This window comes from Xenopus laevis, chromosome 2L, assembly GCF_017654675.1.
Source record: "Xenopus laevis strain J_2021 chromosome 2L, Xenopus_laevis_v10.1, whole genome shotgun sequence".
Taxonomy (NCBI): domain Eukaryota; kingdom Metazoa; phylum Chordata; class Amphibia; order Anura; family Pipidae; genus Xenopus; species Xenopus laevis.
In genome coordinates, this window is record NC_054373.1 from 97,249,608 (window position 1) to 97,270,532 (window position 20,925).

The following is a 20,925-nucleotide window of genomic DNA, read 5'->3' on the forward strand; positions in this document are numbered from 1 at the left end:
TTAAACTTGTTATTTCATCAGGGAATTTCAAGGAGACATATTGAATTTATAGTGTTATGCCATCAACCTTTGTCACTTCTTCTGAATTGTTATATACTATCTGTTATAACATCAATGTACTGTATTTAACAGATACTTGGTATTGCATCTATAATAAATAGCAAACAGTCACTTATTCTACCAATCAGATTTGATCAACCCATTCTAAAACAGATCTGTATGTTTCACAGTTTTTCTTTCATGTGACTCTTATCCTCTTCCATGGCCTAGAAAAGAGGAACATGTAATATACTTCCTTTAAAAGCTGGTGCCCAGGCCCGGATTTGTGGAAAAGCCACCAAAGCCCAGGCATAGGGCAGCAGAATTTTAGGAGGTGGTATGCTGCCCAGCCACACCCACATTGGTTCAGAAACAGTGGGGATGCGCAGGAGATACAATAGTGTTTTACATTTCCTGTGAGCCAATCACCATTGCTCTGGTCCCGATGATGAAAAATTGAGCGAATAAAAGGGAGAGGATGGGGGCGATAAACAGCAGCTGGTGCCGTAACTTAAAAGGTATAGGTGCTAGCTGTGGTAAGCATGTAGGGAGCACTATCCACACCTAGATATTGATTCATTCCACAGTTCTTCCAAACTGTGGAATGAATTTAAAGGGTTCCTCAACCCACAATTTGTCCACAAAGAAAGCAAATGTAATTCAAAGCAACTTTCTTATATGTATTAATTATAGATGTTCAATGGTTTTAAAGTTATTTGTAAATTACTGTAAATTGTCTCTGACTTAATATTTTTGCACTCCTGGTATTGGTTAATGCACCTGGGCAAACTTTGTTCATTATATTTGGGGGTAGGGAGGGTCCTAGAAGAAGCCTAAAAGGAATTTCTGCCTCACTTTTCCTATCATGGCTTACAAAAATCATTGTTTTATTAAGACAAGACTAACTGCATGGAAAACCACCTCCTCCCACCATCACCTAACTAACCCTTTCCATTAGAAACAAAAATATTTATCTCTGTACCCTGCCACTGTTGGATCTTGGCCAAGAAGCAAAAGGATGCTTTTCGTGTTGACAAATAGTGCCCAGCAGGGAAAGCAGGAAAGAGACAGGATAAGGATCCCTCGTTGTAAGACCACACCGATCAATTTGAGATTTTTCCCTCCATAAATCTTAGAAGAAAGCAAAACACATTATATTATTGTTATATCAGAGTTAAATTTTTCTGCCACTGGAGTCCAAGTGACCAGCTCTTGCTTCATTGCCAGTGCATTTCAGTACATTTGACTCACCTCATTTGTGAAAAAGAAAATGGCCTTTTTCTTTGTTACAGCCCCGGGTAAATCACCAGCTGAGGCTAGGGTTGGCATTAAAAATGTAGTGGCAATGTACTTTCTAGTAAATATGTAATCTACCTTTGTTTTGACCCCAATGTGCCCATTGCCCTATTTTAATCTGGCCTACAAGTAGACTACATCCTGCTTAGTGTCAGTGGGCTGATCAGTCAGATGTCCTAAAAATCTGACCAAGCTTCCCAACTGTCCCTTATCAATGTCCCAAATTTTACATCAGCCCTGGAGCAGCATATAACAGGCATAAATATACATGGGGCTCAGGGTAAGACATGGAAGAAGAAATAAGCATAGCGCAAGAAGTGGATAAAGACATAACGGAGGCAGGAAAATAAGATAAAGGTGAAAACAAACTTGAATATAACAATAGGAAAAGCCCCACAGAGAAAAAAAAGGTGTTATATTATTAAAATGGTCTGGTACCACTCTGAACACATTTTGTTGTGTTACTCTTTTCAAATGTTGGGAGGTATGTCAGACAGCAGTGAAGAGGCATTGGCAGTGGAGACGGGCAATATGGACACGTAGCTAAAAGGAGCAGGAACCACAGGATACAAATACTTCCTAAGTGAGCACTAAAGAGTATGCACTTTTTGTCTCTTTCTCAATTTTGCAGATGTTAATGCTCCAACCATAATAGATGTGGGTACTGTGCAACTAGTTGTGACACATAATGCAGTGTGCGTAGCACTCCACTTCTAAGGTACAAGGTTTGCCCAGATGTAGCAATCTGTTCTCATCAAGCCAATAATAAAATAAAATAAATAAACAACTCTATTGCCATCTATTTAAAAACTATGCAATGAAATTAAAACTCAACATATGTTGAATTATTCTGAAGTCACGCTAGATGGCAGCATCATTCAATATATGCAATATCATCTAGTGTGATACTGTTTTCAATATAAAATTAATTAATTTATTTATATTTATTCACATTTAATCTTAGCTATCGTTCTTAGTCATGGTCATATAAGGAGGAGCTGAGATCCAAATCATTCCCTGACCTATAAAACCATTTGTTTTCATGAAATCGTAAATATTTATATATATCCAGGAACTCAATCATAGTTAAAATAAAGAAAATATAAAATATAAAAAATAATTGAGCCTAACAATTCAGGTAGATGCAGATGAAATGGTTGCCCCCTGTCCTGTTGGACCTTAGGCAAATTACCCTTTTGCTAGTTTATTAAAGTGGCTCTGTGGCCAGAAACCATATATATGTACTAAATGAGGCTCTTTTGTTAGGTCTTCTCTTTGGCGTTGGCTAATCTATGTTGGTGAGTTTTAGTCAACCACTCAATAGTGCACTGTAATTATCTAATTCTACCTGAAACAGTAGAATCAGGTGACAGGAGTCCAGATGAGGGGCTCCAAAATCTGGTAATTCCTGTAAAGCAGGGAAGCTCACAGGTATGTATTAGAATGTTATAACATTGTGTTTTGAATGAACCTTTAACTGGTTTTACATGTTATTCTGAATTTACCATATCAATGCCAATGCACTTTCATTGTTATTTCAGTAATCACTCTATGGGGCAGATTTATCAAAGGTCGAGGTGAAGTTTCGAAGTCAAAAACTTTGAATTCCAAGCTATTTTTTGTGTACTTTGACTAGGGAATAGTCATACTTCGATTCGAAGTTGAAAAAAACGTTTTTGAAGTACTGTCTCTTTAAAACTTCGACTTTGACCATTCGCCACCTAAAAGCTGCCGAAGTGCTGTTTTAGCCTATGGGGGACCTCCTAGAACCCGTATGGAGGCAATTGGGGGTGTTTGGGAGATCGAAGGTCGAAGTTAAAAAAACGATCGTACGATTCGAAGTAGGCTGAATTCGGCCCACTTCGACCCCAAAAAAACTTCGACCACCATTCGATTGGTATTTTTGAATTTGAAGTTCGAAGTTTTTTTACTTCGACCTTTGACCTTTGATAAATATGCCCCTTATGTGTCTACTTTAGATATAATACATTACAATACATAATTACATCAGTTATTATTCATAAACAGAAATTACCGAAACACAATTATAATTAATACATTAGAATTGCATTTCTGCAGAATTGTATTCTCCTTCATTGCTGAACTACTCTTAGCATACCCAGCTGCAGACATGTCAACTTTTGTGGGAATTTTATTTTGGCCCTCTTACCAGTAAAACCCCTTTCTGCCACTACCCATAATTTGCACCTAAATTTATTGATTGATATCTGGCTAGTTATCAGTTGGGCAGGCCTATTTAAGGTCCCATGCATGGGCAAGTAAGCAACTCAGTTTGAACATGCTGTATCATTATCAATATATACTTATATTGTTATATAGAAGGTATTGTTATAGATCTCAACTGGAATCTTTCCTTCTCAACCAAAACATGCTCGTCACCCCCATTCTGAAAAAAAACTCTCTCTCTCCAATCTTGATAACCACCTACCTATCTCTCTGCTACCTTTCATCTCTAAACTAATTGAGCGCCTAGTTTACAACCAACTAACGCCACTCTTTTCTGACAATAACCTACTGGACACCCTACAATCTGGTTTTAGGCAACAACACTGCAGTGAACTGTCCTAACCCGACTAACTAATGACCTTCGAACAGAACAGCCAACAACCACTTCTCAATACTAATACTTCTTGATCTCTCTGCTGCATTTGACACTGTGGATCATCCTCTTCTCCTCCAATCCCTCCATTTGCGTGGCCCTGTACTGGTTCTCTTCTTATCTTACTAATTGTTTCTTCACTGTCTTCTACAATGGAGTATCATCTTCTCCCCTACCTCTTTCTGTTGTGGTTCCTCAAGGATCTGTTCTGGGCCCCTTCTATTTTCTATCTATACTTCATTTCTCTGCAATCGAATCAACTTGTATGGTATGGCACCTCTATGCTGGCGATACTCAGATCTATATCTCCTCTCCTGATCTCAACCCAGAGGTCTTAACTCAGGTCTCCTCCTGCCTGTCCGCTATCTCTAATAGGATGTCACAATGCTACCTTAAATTAACTAACACCAATAACTAACTAACACCAAAAAAATCCCAGCAGTACAATTCCACTATCACCCCGTCTCCCCAGGCCAGGTTCAGCAGATTCTGCCCTGTCCTTCAATCCTCATATCTAGTCACTTATTAAATCATGTGACTTTCACCTAAGGAACATATCCAAAATGTGATCATTTATCACCCAAGATGCTGCCAAAATTCTTATTCACGCTCTCATCATATCATGTCTAGACTTCTGTAATTAACTCAATTGGCCTTCCCCCCCAGAGACTGTCATCTCTCCAGTCCATAATGAACACTGCCGCCAGGCTTATACACCTCAGCAACCGCTCCTCCTCTGCTATGCCACTCTGCCAATTCCTACACTTTCTTACGCTACCTTTTTGAATAAAATTCAAACTAATGACCCTGACATTCATAACTCTGCGCCACCCTACATCTCTGAACTAATCTCTAGTTACTCACCCAGCCGTCTACTACGCTCTTCTAATGACCTGCTCCTCAACCCTTACCTCCTCACATGCTCTCATTCAAGACTTTGCAAGGACTGCACCCCTCATCTGGAATTCTCTCCCACAGTCTATCCAACTTTCTCCCAACCTTTCTGCTTTCAAAAGATCTCTTAAAACACACTTAGGGGTAGATTTTTCAAAGGTCGAGGTGAATTTTTGAATGAAAAAAAAATTAGAATTTCGAGCTATTTTTTGTATACTTCAACTAGGGAATAGTCCAAATTCGATTCGAATTTGAAAAAAAATGTAAAATTTGAATATCGAAATTTATCATGTACCGTCTCTTTAAAAATTCGACTTTGACCATTCGCCATCTAAAACCTGCCGAATTGCTGTTTTAGCCTATGGGGGACCACCAATTGGAGTCAATTGGTGCACCTTGAAAAATCTAAGTTTTTTTGGGGGAAAAACCTTCAAATCGAATTTGATCAAATGCGTTATTCCTTCGATTGATATGATTCGAATTCGGCTGAATACGGACCTATTTGATCGAAAACTGACCTATTTGACCAAAAAAAAACTTCAACTTAATTTCAGTTGGTCTTTTTGAATTCGAATTTCGAATTTTTTTCAATTCGAAATTCGACCCTTGATTAATATGCCCCTTATTTATAGAAGCCTATCCTCACCCTGTTTAACTACCAAATGATATCTCTCACCTGTTTATTTCTGATCTTGCCCACTCCCACACCTTGTGTCTCATTCCCTTCCCCTTATAAAGTAAGATATTTTGCACAGGACTTTTCTCACCTTTTGTACCGATACTGGTCATTATGTTTGTACTCTATATGTTCTATGTATGTAATTTATATGATTTCTATGTATAAACACATTTATTTTACAGTGTTGTGCAATATGTTGGCGCTCTAAAAATACATGTTAATAATAATAGATATTCTGTTAGCATATATTGTTATGCTCTTTACAGAACAATGCATGTTGCATTTCACCTGTAGCACCAAAAAAAAACCCAGTACAAACACCTGCCACTACATGTAAAACAGAGCCATAATGGTATTGAATTATATGCTACAATTTAACAACTACTCCCAAAGTGTGAACTGCATAACAGAGATCTGTCTGCTCATGGTGCATAATGTTGCTTCTTTATCTTATTGCTTTCTACTTCCTGGCTATGATTCCTTTCTTAATTGTTCATCATAAAAATGCATTACTTGGGAATTTCCTGAAAAATTCGGTAAAGATAACATATTTTTCATTTTTACCTGGGAGAAGAAAGTGTCACAAGCAGAGCATATACCCAGTCCTATAGACTGACCAGCCAATATTACAATCTAAAAAAAAGAACATGAAATTGAAGAGCATTTTATACAATTGTTTAACTCAATTAGTCTGAATAGTAACAAAAATCTATTCTTTCAGTTTAGTGTAACCCTTTGTATGTCCGCCTATTTGGCCAAAATTAATGCCATTAATTTTGATCCTCCAAAAAGAGAAATGTATTGTGTATTAAGGACTGGTGAAAATAATTTGGGGCTTAAATCAATAGGCATGCTCAATTGATCAAATTAGGCTGACCTTGTTCCCAATGCTGGGGCACTGCTTTATTAAAAAACTGACTTGCCGTGGGTTCATGACTGAGTAGATCTGTGCTGGCATCTTTCTTAATTTTCCAGCTATTCCTTGTATGGGATCGAGCTGAATGCATATGCAGTATAACAATTTTAGCAAGTCAATGGAGGAATTCAGATAAGTGGTGTTAAGATGATTTGTTTACACCAAATCTTCTAAATTCCAAGTTTTTACTCCACTCTCTTCAAATGTTGTAATAGTTTTTATTTCAAAAAAGTTGGAAGTAGGCAATTTAACTCCATCTTTCTGAATTTGCCATTATTTACTCCAGCAAAATGACATTAATGATTCCAAAAAAATGTAACGCTTTCTTGCCCTATTCTGCCAATTAGGAGTTAAGGGTGACCAGCTAGGTAGTGAGCATGGGTTACATTGCAAATCCTCACCCAGGGCAGAGCCTTCGCCAAATGGAAGCTTCCCCATTAAACTGTAGTTGAACTACAATTCACAGGCATATAAGTGTGAAAATAGAATAATGGACGCCAGGAGGTTCTTAAAAGGTAAAACATGAGCACAGATTTATTATGCCAGAGGCAAACGACCACAGGTTTTACTTACAAATATACGTAGGACACAGCAGATGGAATCGCTTTTGACAATACAAGGTTCACAGTCAAACAGATGCGACTCCCAAAGGATATTGTAGATAGGTGTACATCAATTCCCAGTTTAACCGACGTTGCCAGTGAGGGGATCGGGATTGAACAGGTAGGGTACAGGTAGTCCTTTGCTCACCTAGATGCCTATCAACTGAGTTCCCTGCTCTAAAGGCAAACAGGCTACTTCCTCCTACAATCCTCGTTGGAGCGACAACTGCTCTTTCTGCTACACCTCTCTGTCTCACTCTCATAGAGAGTCTATAACAAGATCTTACTATATTAGCTGGTCCTCGTTCATGGGGTTACCTGGTCCCCGACTTAGCACCAAAGGTGTCAGGTCCCTCTGGGGTAAAAGCTTACTGGGGCCTATGGTGATCCCAGGCTCAATGGAGATTCACCTAGCAGCAGCACCAGGAGCCAAAGAGGAAGAGGACACTCCCTGCACAACACTATATAACAGTGTGGCAGGGGAGTGTCATTACACTCTTTGTCCAATAGGTGTGGGTGTTACACTTTACCAGTTAGAAGGGCTTGGCCCAATAACAAGGGAAAAGAGAACTACATACAAAAGGTAGGGGATTAACTCGATAGGGATGGGATATCCTATAGGTCCCTACAAAAATGTACACTAAACTATACTATACTCCAAGTTCAATAAAGTGATGTTCTGAAATGACAATTTAACTCCACAAAACCACAGTATTCACAAAATGGTTTAAGACTTTTGTAAATTTGTCCTTATTTTACCTCCAGGTTTGCACCAATTACATTTTTTACTCCAGCTTCAGTTTATTGAACTGTTGTGAATTCCCCCTCTACCATGTACTGCACGTGAACCCACTACAATCATATGATATGTGAACTGCAAAATAAAAAGAGATGGCGGTGCAGTGCTCATTAACCAAATACCATGGGCCATCACACTTTTTATATGGAAGAGGCTTACTGACTTAGGGTAAAAAGTAAGCATTTTTTTGGGGGAGGTTGCCTAACAAATTGGATTTGCCCTTAAAGGGCACCAATCATGACCAAAATCATTTACTAAGTAAATACACTATGTGAAAGTTCAAGAAATCCGATTTTTAAAACAGTTAGAATTGTTTGTATAATGTAAATGATCAGCTCACTATACCTCCTGCAATATCTCCCCTATCTCCACTGGAGTTCTAGCTGAGGCAGGCATCTTGGATTTCACTGGCTCCTCCTACCTATATCTTCCCAGCCAACTGTAGCTCTGAAATCTCGCACATGCTCAGTTGAAATTCCTTGCTTGCTTATCAACCCTTCTTAGCTATTTTCAAATCAGCCAAACCTCTGTGTTAGCTGCTGTTCAGTAGTGCTGCCACCTTCTGGAAGTTAGTGTGTGGCCTTTATTTGCATAATGACTTTACCAGCATGGGACAAGATAGGGAAATCTCCTGATACTTCTAGTGGAGGAGTTTAATTAAACAAGGCATTCTGGGTAGAATACTCAAAGCAGTGTTACAATCTGAGCATGCTCCTGAAATTTGCATATTAGAGTCTCTGTTATAGTCACAGTATGGCCTCCCTCAGTGAAAGAACCCATTTGACAAAGTAAGTTTTTTTTTAAAACCTGCAGTTTTTTCAAAAAACTATATATATAGTTTGATTAAAAGTGTTTAGCTTGTACTGGTCAGATTGTTAATATGTGTTTGATTTTGGCTGTGATAGGTGCCCTTTAAAGGACATGGAAAGGCTAGAAAGGGCACTTTGCCAACCAAGGGTAGATTTGCAAATGGCAAAGCATCCAAAAATACCCCCTTAATCTAGAACAATCTAGGCCCCTTCAAAACCAGTCCTACATGTATATGGATTCTATAGGTTAAAACACTGATATAATGCAATGGTTGCATTTTTTCCCCCCAATCAATAGTCTTTTGCTCTGTTTTTCTTTAATTTTGAAATTGAAAAAAGAAGGATCCAGTTGAACTTACAGAATTTCCAAGCGCAAATGCATCTAGCTCTGACTTTCCCAGGCGTCCACAGAACACAGTTGTTATTAGTATAGGTGCCACATCTAAAATATATGTTAAAACCTAGGACAGAAAAAGTCATTGTTGAACTCCGCAGTCTCTGACAGGGAACCAAGAAACATAGAAAACAATGGCATTTAGGTACTTCGATAATAGATTCCACAAATGCAGTTGCCCATAGCAGGCAATCAGCAACTATTTTTGATCAGTTTATAAGGTAGAGAATTAAAGCACAGATCTTACTGGTACAAAAATACTTAACATTTATATTAGTAAATCAACCCCACAGATGTTTTTGTGTTGTTCGTGTTGTGCACGTGACCTAAAAGAAAATAACTTTTTTTTAAAGAAACTTAAAAGGAGGACCTATCACTAGCAAGGTGACCTTAACAACAGGCAGCTTTATGTTGGCATTAGTAGGGCTTTTAAACATTTTGCACCATTAGCTGGAGCACTTGCATCATCATGCATGTCCTGATGTGTGCAGGTGTTTTTCTTTTTGATCAAACATTTTAATATGTGCCAAACTCAAATATGCGCTTATTTATTAAGAACCTTGAGACTTGATAACTTTTTATATTCAAGTGTAATAGATTTTAAACAGAGTCATATTGGAATTCATGATTTTTTATTCAGGTAAATTTGAATTTCGATGTAGAGTCAAATTCAAATGTTAAAAAATCTGCCTCATAGTATAGAGCTGCTTGTGATTTGAGAATCCATTGCATCTGTAATTAGGTTTAGGTAGAAAGTGGCAATGCGGGAGTTTTAGAGAATGTGTAAAGACTCACCCTCAGAGCCGGATTCGGATTGCAGGCACCCCTAGGCTGCAAGCGCACATGCTGGAGCACTGGTCAAGTGGCCGGGTGGCATGCTACCCCTAATAATTGGCGGACACTTACGGGTTTTATGTGCCGTACACGTGACGTCATCACGTCTTGTGGCACGAAATTCAAATATTTAAAGGGGCTTTCTCTTTCTGCCAGGCTAGATGTAGTTCAGCAACTACCTATTCCTGTGGTGCAACAACCTGCTGAAGTTCCTGTGGGGTCTTCTCGTTCATCTACCCTGGGTAACAGAAGTAGTCCTCATGAACCCATGATCATGGCCGGAACTAGGGGTAGGCAGAAGAGGCAGCTGCCTAGGGTGCAACAATTGGGGGATGCTGGGCAGCTACCTCTTCTGCCTACCACTAGACCAGACTTACCTGCTCACCAGACTAAATTTGCAAGTGCATCACCACCCCCATCACCATGCATGCGCGTAGACGCGTGATGTCACCTCACATGCGACGGGGGAAGTGGGGGCGAGCTGGCCGCCTGAGTCACCTAGCATGCCTGGCTGGCCTGACCCGCCTCTGCCTAAGATCTCCTTCCCTGACAAGTTTTGTGGGAATAGGAGTACGTTTTTCATTTTTCACGAGGCATGTACATTATACCTCAGTTTTTTCCCTCACTCCTTTTCTACAGGTGAGGAGAAAGTACAGTTCGTTATGACCTTACTACAAGGTGTCCCCCCCTCTGCTGATACTGCTATTAGTAAACTCCACCAGGGGAAAAGAGTAATTCAGTATTGTACAGAATTCCACCACTGGTCAGTTGAGACTGGGTGGAACGATACTGCTCTTCATAGCCAATTTCGGGTGGGGCTTTCTGACTCTGTCAAAGACAGCCTGGTTTACTATATGCCTCCATCCTCTCTAGATGACCGCATGAGGTTAGCCATCCAGATTGATAGGAGACAAAGAGAAAGGTGGGCTGAAAGGGGTACATATTTTCCCACATTATGTAGTACTGACAAATAGCCAATTCCATCGTTACCTATTCCTCAGGAGGAACCCATGCAATTGGGGGTCACTCATCTATCCCCTGAGGAAAAGGTTCACAGGCGATCCCAGGGTCTGTGTTTGTATTATCATTTCCTTAACCATTGTCCTAAGAGGCTGGGAAAATTCAAAACCTAAATCGAAAAGGGGAGCTCCATTTGAGTTGAGAAGTTTCCTCTACCCAATTTACCTCTAGGATCTTTGTACCAGTCATTTTGTCCTGGCCTGGAGGTTCAGTTAAAATCTCTGCTTTTGTGGATTCTGGGGCAGCGAGGAATTTTTTGGATGCTGCCTTCGCAGTAAGGTATAATATTCCCCTTATACCTCCTATGGAATTATCTTTTCACATTATTTATGGTTCTTCTTCTTCTCTTCTAATTCTGGGGTTAGCCTGGTTACAGGAAAAAATAACTTGTTTGCCAAGCTAGGGAAATGTACCTTTGAGGTCCCTTCAGTACAACATTTGTGGTTCAGCATCTCTGTTAAGAGGTATGAGATGGATCCCAGGAAAGTAAAAGCAGTTTTGGACTGGGCTCAACCTCTCTCTCTCTACGTGCAATTCAGAGTTTTTTTGGGTTTTGCAAACTACTATAGACAGTTCATTAAGATTTTTCTATTGTTGTGGCTCCTATAACGGATCTAACAAAGAAGGGTGCTGATCCCAGTACGTGGCCTCCTGAGTAGGGATGGTCGAATTTTTTCACCTTTTTTCACCTTGTTTTGCAGCAGAAATTACACCCATAGACTATAATGGGCGTCAGCGACATTCCTCTGTCTGCCTCAATCCTCTTGATCATTTTAAGATCTCTAATTCATTTCATGTTTCCTTTTTAAAACCAGCTTTACTGGTTCGACAGCAATCTATTTTTATATTGGACTATGCACAGTGTAATCATGTGGGTGGGTAGTCACAACAATCAATTATGTATGCAAACTGTTTTTATTGGTCACTCTTTTTATACTGTCTGCACAACGGCTTTTGTATGGTTGATAAGGGTGCTTGTCCCGAAACGTTGCACTTCTGCACTAATAAATAGGGATGTCGCGGACTGTTCGCCCGCGAACTAATTCGCGCAAACATCGGCTGTTCGCGTCCGCCGAATGTTCGCGAACGTCGCGCGACGTTCGCCAATTTGGGTTCGCCTTAGCTGGCGCTTATTTTTGACCTCTCATCCCAGACCAGCAGATACATGGCAGCCAATCAGGAAGCTCTCCCTCCTGGACCACCCCCACACCCCCTGGACCACTCCCCTTCCATATATAAACTGAAGCCCTGCAGCGTTTTTTCATTCTGCCTGTGTGTGCTTGGAAGAGCTAGTGTAGGGAGAGAGCTGTTTAGTGATTTGAGGGACAGTTGATAGTAACTTTGCTGGCTAGTAATCTACTTGATACTGCTCTGTATTGTAGGGACAGAACTCTGCAGGGATTTGAGGGACAGTGAGTTTAGGTTAGTTAGCTTTGCTAACTAGTAATCTACCTTCTACTGCAGTGCTCTGTATGTAGCTGCTGTGGGCACTGCTTCTGATCTCATCTGCTGACTGCTGTAATAACCCAATAGTCCTTGTAAGGACTGCTTTTATTTTCTTTTTTGTTTTTTTACTTTGCTACTATAAGAGCCCAGTGCTATTAGTCTAGCTGTGTTGGGGAGTGGGACTGGTGTGCTGCTCCTAGTAGTTCAGCACCAACGAGAGTAATTTTTTTTTTTAATATATATATATATATTTTTTATTTTACTTATCTTACTGTTCTTTAACGTGTCCAGTGCTGTTTGCTGTTCTTCATAGTAGTGCACCAATAGTAGTGCACTTGCAGGCATTGTTTGCCCAGTGTGTTCTTCAAACAACTGCCACCTAGCTGTGTGAGCTTTTTCACATTCTGTCTAAATATCAATAATAATACCGTCTCCAGAAACACCACCTGAGGGACGTTTTTCAAGCAGCAATAATATATTCCGTATCCACTGCTGTAGTGTATACGTTGACCTTGCAGGCATTGTTTGCCCAGTGTGTTCTTCAAACAACTGCCACCTAGCTGTGTGAGCTTTTTCACATTCTGTCTAAATATCAATAATAATACCGTCTCCAGAAACACCACCCGAGTGACGTTTTTCAAGCAGCAATAATATATTCCGTATCCACTGCTGTAGTGTATACGTTGACCTTGCAGGCATTGTTTGCCCAGTGTGTTCTTCAAACAACTGCCACCTAGCTGTGTGAGCTTTTTCACATTCTGTCTAAATATCAATAATAATACTGTCTCCAGAAACACCACCTGAGTGACGTTTTCCAAGCAGCAATAATATATTCCGTATCCACTGCTGTAGTGTATACGTTGACCTTGCAGGCATTGTTTGCCCAGTGTGTTCTTCAAACAACTGCCACCTAGCTGTGTGAGCTTTTTCACATTCTGTCTAAATATCAATAATAATACCGTCTCCAGAAACACCACCTGAGTGACGTTTTCCAAGCAGCAATAATATATTCCGTATCCACTGCTGTAGTGTATACGTTGACCTTGCAGGCATTGTTTGCCCAGTGTGTTCTTCAAACAACTGCCACCTAGCTGTGTGAGCTTTTTCACATTCTGTCTAAATATCAATAATAAAACCGTCCGTCTCCAGAAACACCACCTGAGTGACGTTTTTCAAGCAGCAATAATATATTCCGTATCCACTGCTGTAGTGTATACGTTGACCTTGCAAGCATTGTTTGCCCAGTGTGTTCTTCAAACAACTGCCACCTAGCTGTGTGAGCTTTTTCACATTCTGTCTAAATATCAATAATAATACCGTCTCCAGAAACACCACCTGAGTGACGTTTTCCAAGCAGCAATAATATATTCCGTATCCACTGCTGTAGTGTATACGTTGACCTTGCAGGCATTGTTTGCCCAGTGTGTTCTTCAAACAACTGCCACCTAGCTGTGTGAGCTTTTTCACATTCTGTCTAAATATCAATAATAATACCGTCTCCAGAAACACCACCTGAGTGACGTTTTCCAAGCAGCAATAATATATTCCGTATCCACTGCTGTAGTGTATATGTTGACCTTGCAGGCATTGTTTGCCCAGTGTGTTCTTCAAACAACTGCCACCTAGCTGTGTGAGCTTTTTCACATTCTGTCTAAATATCAATAATAATACCGTCTCCAGAAACACCACCTGAGTGACGTTTTCCAAGCAGCAATAATATATTCCGTATCCACTGCTGTAGTGTATACGTTGACCTTGCAGGCATTGTTTGCCCAGTGTGTTCTTCAAACAACTGCCACCTAGCTGTGTGAGCTTTTTCACATTCTGTCTAAATATCAATAATAATACCGTCTCCAGAAACACCACCTGAGTGACGTTTTCCAAGCAGCAATAATATATTCCGTATCCACTGCTGTAGTGTATACGTTGACCTTGCAGGCATTGTTTGCCCAGTGTGTTCTTCAAACAACTGCCACCTAGCTGTGTGAGCTTTTTCACATTCTGTCTAAATATCAATAATAATACCGTCTCCAGAAACACCACCCGAGTGACGTTTTTCAAGCAGCAATAATATATTCCGTATCCACTGCTGTAGTGTATACGTTGACCTTGCAGGCATTGTTTGCCCAGTGTGTTCTTCAAACAACTGCCACCTAGCTGTGTGAGCTTTTTCACATTCTGTCTAAATATCAATAATAATACTGTCTCCAGAAACACCACCTGAGTGACGTTTTCCAAGCAGCAATAATATATTCCGTATCCACTGCTGTAGTGTATACGTTGACCTTGCAGGCATTGTTTGCCCAGTGTGTTCTTCAAACAACTGCCACCTAGCTGTGTGAGCTTTTTCACATTCTGTCTAAATATCAATAATAATACCGTCTCCAGAAACACCACCTGAGTGACGTTTTCCAAGCAGCAATAATATATTCCGTATCCACTGCTGTAGTGTATACGTTGACCTTGCAGGCATTGTTTGCCCAGTGTGTTCTTCAAACAACTGCCACCTAGCTGTGTGAGCTTTTTCACATTCTGTCTAAATATCAATAATAAAACCGTCCGTCTCCAGAAACACCACCTGAGTGACGTTTTTCAAGCAGCAATAATATATTCCGTATCCACTGCTGTAGTGTATACGTTGACCTTGCAAGCATTGTTTGCCCAGTGTGTTCTTCAAACAACTGCCACCTAGCTGTGTGAGCTTTTTCACATTCTGTCTAAATATCAATAATAATACCGTCTCCAGAAACACCACCTGAGTGACGTTTTCCAAGCAGCAATAATATATTCCGTATCCACTGCTGTAGTGTATACGTTGACCTTGCAGGCATTGTTTGCCCAGTGTGTTCTTCAAACAACTGCCACCTAGCTGTGTGAGCTTTTTCACATTCTGTCTAAATATCAATAATAATACCGTCTCCAGAAACACCACCTGAGTGAGGTTTTCCAAGCAGCAATAATATATTCCGTATCCACTGCTGTAGTGTATACGTTGACCTTGCAGGCATTGTTTGCCCAGTGTGTTCTTCAAACAACTGCCACCTAGCTGTGTGAGCTTTTTCACATTCTGTCTAAATATCAATAATAATACCGTCTCCAGAAACACCACCTGAGTGACGTTTTTCAAGCAGCAATAATATATTCCGTATCCACTGCTGTAGTGTATACGTTGACCTTGCAAGCATTGTTTGCCCAGTGTGTTCTTCAAACAACTGCCACCTAGCTGTGTGAGCTTTTTCACATTCTGTCTAAATATCAATAATAATACCGTCTCCAGAAACACCACCTGAGTGAGGTTTTCCAAGCAGCAATAATATATTCCGTATCCACTGCTGTAGTGTATACGTTGACCTTGCAGGCATTGTTTGCCCAGTGTGTTCTTCAAACAACTGCCACCTAGCTGTGTGAGCTTTTTCACATTCTGTCTAAATATCAATAATAATACCGTCTCCAGAAACACCACCTGAGTGACGTTTTCCAAGCAGCAATAATATATTCCGTATCCACTGCTGTAGTGTATACGTTGACCTTGCAGGCATTGTTTGCCCAGTGTGTTCTTCAAACAACTGCCACCTAGCTGTGTGAGCTTTTTCACATTCTGTCTAAATATCAATAATAATACCGTCTCCAGAAACACCACCTGAGTGATGTTTTCCAAGCAGCAATAATATATTCCATATCCACTGCTGTATTGTATACGTTGACCTTGCAGGCATTGTTTGCCCAGTGTGTTCTTCAAACAACTGCCACCTAGCTGTGTGAGCTTTTTCACATTCTGTCTAAATATCAATAATAATACCGTCTCCAGAAACACCACCTGAGTGACGTTTTCCAAGCAGCAATAATATATTCCGTATCCACTGCTGTAGTGTATACGTTGACCTTGCAGGCATTGTTTGCCCAGTGTGTTCTTCAAACAACTGCCACCTAGCTGTGTGAGCTTTTTCACATTCTGTCTAAATATCAATAATAATACCGTCTCCAGAAACATCACCTGAGTTGTTGTTGTTGTTTTAAAAAAAATGCCAGGCAAAGGCAGGCCGCCACGCAGAGGCACTAGGGGCCGTGCTGCTATGCTATCCTGTGGCCCTAGGAAATTGCCCAGTTTTACAAAGGCAATTACCCTGAACTCCCAAAATGCTGAAGAGGTAGTTGACTGGCTTACACAGCACACCCCATCCTCTACCGTTTCTAACTTTGCCACAACATCCTCATCCTCCTCTGCTATAGGCACCCCACGTAACACTTCCTCCACCGGCGCCCCTTCTTCACTGGAGTCAGAGGAGTTATTTACACATGAGTTTCTTGAACTGAGTGATGCGCAACCATTATTGGCAGAAGAAGATGAAGAAGATGAGGACGTTACACCAGATATAATTCTGGCAGACAACACAACAGAGATGGACATAATGAGTGATGAGGAGGTCCCCGCTGCTGCTTCCTTCTGTGAGCTGTTAGAAGAAATTGATGCATCTGAGGAGAATGATGATGAGGAGATTGATGTTTTGTGGGTGCCCAGTAGAAGAGAGCAAGAGGAGGATAGTTCAGATGGAGAGACGGAGAGTCAGAGAGGCAGGAGGAGAATAAGACTTAGAAGAAGCAGGGAGGACAGCTCGCAGGGAACAGTAGGGCAACAAAATGTATCGGCACCTGTGGTCAGCCGGCCAAAGCACCCGCCATTGCCGCCAACTTCTACTGTTACCGCCAGATTGCCAGCTTCAAAAAGGTCAGCAGTGTGGGATTTTTTTAATGTGTGTGCCTCTGACAAAAGCGTTGTAATTTGCAATGAGTGCAGTCAGAAACTGAGTCTTAGGAAGCCCAACACCCACATAGGTACAACTTCTATGCGAAGGCACATGAACGGCAAGCACAAAGCACTATGGGCGCAACACCTCAAAGGCAGCAGACAAACTAAAAGCCACCCTCCTTCTGGTCCAGCATCTTACTGCTCTACCTCTGCTGTCCTTGACCCGTCTGAACCACCCTCCACTCCGCCTTCCACCTTGACCACCAGTTCCCAGTCATCTGCCCCCAGCCAAGTTTCTGTGAGGGCCATGTTTGAGCGTAAGAAGCTAATGTCTGCGAGTCACCCCCTTGCCCAGCGTCTGACAGCTGGCTTGTCTGCACTCTTAGCCCGCCAGCTTTTACCATACCAGCTGGTGGACTCTGAGGCCTTCCGCAAATTTGTAGCAATTGGGACACCGCAGTGGAAGGTACCCAGCCGCAATTTTTTTTCCAAGAAGGGAATACCACACCTGTACCACCATGTGCAGAGCCAAGTCACCGCATCTCTGTCACTTAGTGTTGGGGCAAAGGTCCATATGACTACTGACGCATGGTCCTCCAAGCATGGTCAGGGCAGGTATGTCACCTACACTGCCCACTGGGTGAACTTGGTTATGGCTGGGAAGCAGGGAATGCGTGGCTCAACAACAACAGTGGAGTTGGTGTCACCGCCACGGATTGCACGCGGTTCTGCCACCACCTCTACTCCTCCTTCGCTCTCTACCTCGTCTTCTTCCTCTGCTTCCTCCTCCTCTGCTGCTGGGTCCTCCTCTTCCACACCTGTGCACCCCCAGCTCCCCCTAGGCTATTCGACGTGCCAGGTACGCCGTTGTCATGCTGTCTTGGGGATGATGTGCCTGGAAAGCAGAAACCATACCGGATCTGTACTCCTGTCATCTCTGCAGTCACAGGCCGATCGGTGGCTGACCCCACACCAACTGAAGATCGGAAAAGTGGTGTGTGACAACGGAAGCAATCTGTTGGCAGCACTGAGACTGGGCAATTTAACACATGTGCCCTGCATGGCACATGTTCTGAATTTAATAGACGTTTTGTCTCGAAGTACCCAGGATTCCAGGACGTTCTCAGGCAGTCCAGGAAGGTGTCGGCCCATTTCAGACGTTCCTACACAGCCATGGCACGCCTTGCTGACATTCAGCAGCGGTACAACATGCCAGTCAGGCGTTTAATTTGCGACAGCCAGACTCGCTGGAATTCAACGCTCCTCATGTTTGAACGTCTGCTGCAACAACAAAGAGCCGTCAATGAATACCTGTTTGAACTGGGTGGTAGGACTGGATCTGCAGAGCTGGGGATTTTTTTCCCCCGTTACTGGGTGCTTATGCGCGATGCCTGCAGGCTCTTGCGCCCTTTTGAAGAGGTTACAAACATGGTCAGTCGCACTGAAGGCACCTAATACCCTTTGCTTTCTTCCTGGAGCGTGCCGTGCGACGAGTGACAGATGAGGCTGTAGACCAGCGTGACGAGGAGCAGAAAGCGCACGATTTCTGGTCGGAATCACCAGAACGAGCCCAGGCACCTGCTGCAACGCAGGGAGAGGTGTCAGAAGTGGAATCAGAGGAGGAAGGTGGCTTTGTGGAGGAGGAGGACCAACAGGAGCAGGCTTCCCAGGGGGCTTGTGGTGACCTTTTGGGGACCCCTGGTCTTGTACGTGGCTGGGGGGAGGAGACCGTGGATGATGTAGTCCTTGATAACGAGGAAGCGGAGATGGATACCTCTGCATCCAACCTTGTGAGAATGGGGTCTTTCATGCTGTCATGCCTGTTGAAGGACCCCCGTATCAAGAGGCTTAAGGAGAAGGACCTGTACTGGGTCGCAACGCTACTAGACCCTCGGTACAAGCATAAAGTGGCAGAAATGTTACCAACGTACCACAAGTCCGAAAGGATGCTGCATTTACAAACCAGCCTGCAAAACATGTTGTACAATGCTTTTAAGGGTGATGTCACTTCAGGAACTCATCAACATTCCAGGGGCAGAGGTGCCAGTAATCCTGCCACGAGCGCACCTGCAAGGACAATGCACTTTGGCCACTCTGTAACGTCAGACATGCAAAGGTTTTTCAGTCCAAGGCAGCGCCAGAACCCTTCTGGATCCACCCTCAGAGAACGCCTCGATCGGCAGGTAGCGGACAACCTGGCATTAACTGCAGATATCGACACTCTGAGGAGCGATGAACCCCTGGACTACTGGGTGCGCAGGCTTGATCTGTGGCCAGAGCTGTCACAATTTGCCATGAACCTCTTGTCTTGCCCCGCCTCAAGTGTCCTCTCAGAAAGGACCTTCAGTGCAGCAGGAGGGATTGTAACTGAGAAGAGAACTCGCCTAGGTCACAAAAGTGTGTATTACCTGACCTTTATTAAAATGAATGAGGCATGGATCTCGGAGGGTTACTGCACGCCGGAAGACTTGTTCTGACTCCCCATGCAGCTGTCCTTCTCTGCACGCCGCATGACTCCACACACAGCTGTCCTTTAGCGTCCTCCTCCCTCCGCCACCGTTACAAACTAGGGTGCAAACCCTACTGGTTTCATTTTAAGCAAAACTTTTTGGACAGGTAAATTCTGACAATTCTGAGTTTTTCTGGCCTCTGTGCTTCAGTGGCTGCAACCAAAAAAATATATATTTTCAGCATTTATATGGCATATTTTTTCTGGCCTCTGTGCTTCAGTGGCTGCGACAAATTTTTTTTTATATTTTTAGCATTTATATGGCATATTTTTTCTGGCCTCTGTGCTTCAGTGGCTGCGACAAAAAAAACATAATTTTTCAGGAAAGTACACATGCCTAATTTTTCAGGGTTCTGCAACAGTGGCAAAATCGCATCTTTTATGGTCACCGCAGGTGATCAATAAAGTAGACCAAAACTGGGCCCACACTGCAGAATCAGTGTTTTTTTGGTTCACTTCACTATACATTGAATTACCTCTGCCTGACCGTGCACGTGCGCACAAGCAGGCAGACTGCTAAACACACCACTACAGAAATATTGCCACCAACAGGACGAACATCCTGGAGGTGACAAGCAACTAGTAATTAAAAACTATTATTTGCTCACTTGACGGTATCATTCATTAAAGCTCTATGCGTTTTTTTGCGTTGCAGTAAGCGCCGCGTTTTGTCTTTGCGTGTGAACAGGCTGTAACCTTTACACGACTTGATTGGCATGTAGACACCGGACGTTTTAAAGCAGTTTATTACACAAGTTTAGAAATGTAGTGTGATTTCTGCCCTTTACAGAACTCTGCAAGGATTTGATGGACATTTTAGGTTAGGTAGCTTTGCTGGCTAGTAATCTACCTTCTACTGCAGTGCTCTTTATGTAGCTGCTGTGGGCAGCTGTCCTGCTGCTGATCTCTCATCTGCTGACTGCTGCCTGTAACCCAATAGTCCTTGTAAGGACTGCTTTTATTTTCTTTTTTGTTTTGTTTACTTTGCTACTGTAAGAGCCCAGTGCTATTAGTCTAGCTGTGTTGGGGAGTGGGACTGGTGTGCTGCTCCTCCTAGTAGTTCACCACTACCAGCACCAACCAGAGTCAAAATTGTTACAAAGTATCTTATTTGCACCTGTTAGCTGTTCTGAGCTCTCTGCCAAAAGCCAATTAAGTTAGAAACTGGTTTTTTTCTGGCTGTTCACTGCAGAGAAAAGAGGGACTTTCCAGTACAAAAGAGGGACAGGGGGTTGAGTGGTCAAAAGAGGGACAGTTGGGAGGTATGCAAGTGCCACCTAGCTGTGTGAGCTTTTTCACATTCTGTCTAAATAACAATAAT

The 20,925-nt window shown here is 42.2% G+C and overlaps 1 protein-coding gene across 1 annotated transcript in view; it reads right to left on the reverse strand.

Annotated features, from left to right (window-relative positions):
• LOC108708295 (multidrug and toxin extrusion protein 2) overlaps positions 1–20,925 on the reverse strand; it is a 48,990-nt gene that overhangs the window by 23,777 nt on the left and 4,288 nt on the right. The window contains exons 2-4 of the mRNA XM_018246853.2: positions 9,014–9,115; positions 6,093–6,161; positions 1,022–1,170 (exon numbers count right to left, since the gene is read on the reverse strand). Of these exons, the coding sequence (XP_018102342.1) occupies positions 1,022–1,170; positions 6,093–6,161; positions 9,014–9,115 (320 nt within the window). The remainder of the gene's footprint in view (positions 1–1,021; positions 1,171–6,092; positions 6,162–9,013; positions 9,116–20,925) is intronic.